Genomic DNA, 2,425 nt, shown 5'->3' on the forward strand with positions numbered 1-2,425 from the left:
TCTTATAAGAGGAAAAAGAATACTCCCAAATTTTGTCCAAATAGGCAGAAAATCTGTAATGGGTTTTTTGTGGGTAAGAGGTATTAAACTTATAAACTGCTTTATCTTTTTTTCCCCCTGGTTCTAGATATTTAATGGTTTACTATCATGAATTTGGAAAATTAGAAAATATTAGAGTCAGACTTTTGGATGTTACAAATTATACATCTGAGGTTTCTCCTTGTTTTGCAGAGTCTTCAGGGATAAATCCTAAACCAGGCCAGTTCACTGTTCCTCACAGTCTGGCTCTTGTGCCTCATTTGGGTCAATTATGTGTGGCGGACAGGGAAAATGGTCGGATCCAGTGTTTTAAAACTGACACCAAAGAATTTGTGCAAGAGATTAAGCATGCGTCATTTGGAAGAAATGTATTTGCAATTTCATATGTATCAGGTACTTTGTCTTAATTTACTTTTGTGTGTTTTGTCATATACTATATCCTTAAAAATTATTTGTCTTGTCTTAACATACTCTTTTTATAATTTTTTTTCCTATTAAGGGATTAAAGATGCCTTATATATCAGACCTTAAAATAATTTTAAAACTGTTAGTGCATTGTAAATCTTTTTCAACTCAAATGTTACTGTTCTTTATATGGAAATAATGAAAAACTCAGAGATTTAACAACTGCTTGAAATGGGTTAAAAAATTATTCCCAAAGATGGAGGAATAGGTAAATGCTATGCCTGATGCTTCCCAGGATCACATTAAAATTACAGTTAAATTATAGAACAGTCAACTTTGAGAATCATCTGAAGACTAGCTGAACAGAACCTCTACTCGTGTATCTCACCATAATCAAGACCATATATGACAAACCCAGAGCTAACATCATACTCAATGGGAGAAAGCTAAAGACATTCTCCTTAAAATCAGGAATAGGACAAGGTTGTCCACTTTCACCACTTTTATTCACATAGTGCTAGAAGTCCTAGCCACAGCAATCAAAGAAAGAAAGAAATAAAAGGCATGCAGATTGGACAGGAAGAAGTAAAATTGTCATTATTTCCAAATGACATGACGCTATATAGAGAACCCTCAAGATTTCACCAAAAAACTATTAGAACTGAAAAAGGAATTCAGCAAAGTAGCAGGATACAAAATTAACATTTAGAAATCAGTTACATTTTTATACGAGGTCTGAAATTCTTGCAACNAAGATGAGAAGAAAACAATAGTAGAAGAAGAAAAGAAGTGAGAATGATAAATTTGAGGTATCAGGAGTGGCAACAGGCAGTTTTAGAGAAATAATAAGGACATGTGGGCTTCATTAAGGTAGAAAATACTATAACAAGGAAAAAATGCAGAGTATCAGAAGGAAAAAAATACAAGTTATAATGAAGAAGTCAGATACCATACAGGTCTTGGAGCCCAAGTAAATCTGATAATGGCCATCTTCAGAATTATCCTTTGAGTAAGTTTTGCTGTTATTGTAATAAGGACCCAGTTAGGGTTGAGTGCACAGAAGCGCCCATGGAGCAGTCCACTCCAGCAATAGCCTCATATCCCCCTCGCAAGTGTGACTCTCCCACCACCCGCCTCCTCAAAGAGGAACACAAGGTGTGGACAGACAGGAAAGCACGGATAGGTGGATAATTCCCAATTGCATGACTAAACCCAGGCTTCTCAGAATGAAAAAATGAATACATACCTTTCGAGACTGAAAAGACTTCGGAAATCTATTCAATGTCTTCATTTTGCAAATAGGGATATGATACTTGAACTCATTAAGACTTCAGTCTCAGGCTTTTTATACCGCCACCCAAGTGGTTGGTACTTAACAGAGATGCATATTCAAGTCACACCTGGGGAGGGTTTTCAAAATACACATGGCCAGGCCTTACTCAAGATCAATAGAAAGAAGAATGATGATGTGTGTATTTGGAAAAGCTTCCCAAGTGGTTTTGATATACCCCCTGATGGAGAAGCACTGCAGTATAGCTTTCAGCTTTGAAATAGAAAAGCCCTCTGCATAGTCCAGAACGTAACTAAATAATAATTCAGGATAATTGTACCTTTGGAACAGTAAGACTGTCATCAAAGGCTAAATAAGTGTCATGCGTATTTGCATTCTAGTATTTAACTAGTCAAATCCATTTACTCGTATGTCAGCTAGAAGACTGGCTATTGTACATGGCAGAACTAATTAGCTCTAAGATGTCCACATGAAAACAGAACTACTTGATATTTCAGAAATAAAACAGTATTATGAACTCTATAAGGTAAATCTCATTTTAAGGATGAAGACCTTAAAAAATATTATTTCAGCTTTTCCTGGGAGATTTTAACCAGGATCCATGGACCTGGCACCTAATTAGTGGTTTGTATTAAACGTTTTTCTAATACAGTGATGCCTTTTTTTGAATTAAGGAAATGTTTTTTTTTT

The 2,425-nt window shown here is 35.5% G+C and overlaps 1 protein-coding gene across 1 annotated transcript in view; it reads left to right on the top strand.

Annotated features, from left to right (window-relative positions):
* The window catches only part of PAM (peptidylglycine alpha-amidating monooxygenase), a 289,670-nt gene that overhangs the window by 264,223 nt on the left and 23,022 nt on the right, over positions 1 to 2,425 (top strand). Inside the window, exon 21 of the mRNA XM_019664013.1 lies at positions 232 to 432. Within this exon, the coding sequence (XP_019519558.1) occupies positions 232 to 432 (201 nt within the window). The remainder of the gene's footprint in view (positions 1 to 231; positions 433 to 2,425) is intronic.

This window comes from Hipposideros armiger, unplaced genomic scaffold (assembly GCF_001890085.2).
Source record: "Hipposideros armiger isolate ML-2016 unplaced genomic scaffold, ASM189008v1 scaffold_414, whole genome shotgun sequence".
NCBI lineage: Eukaryota > Metazoa > Chordata > Mammalia > Chiroptera > Hipposideridae > Hipposideros > Hipposideros armiger.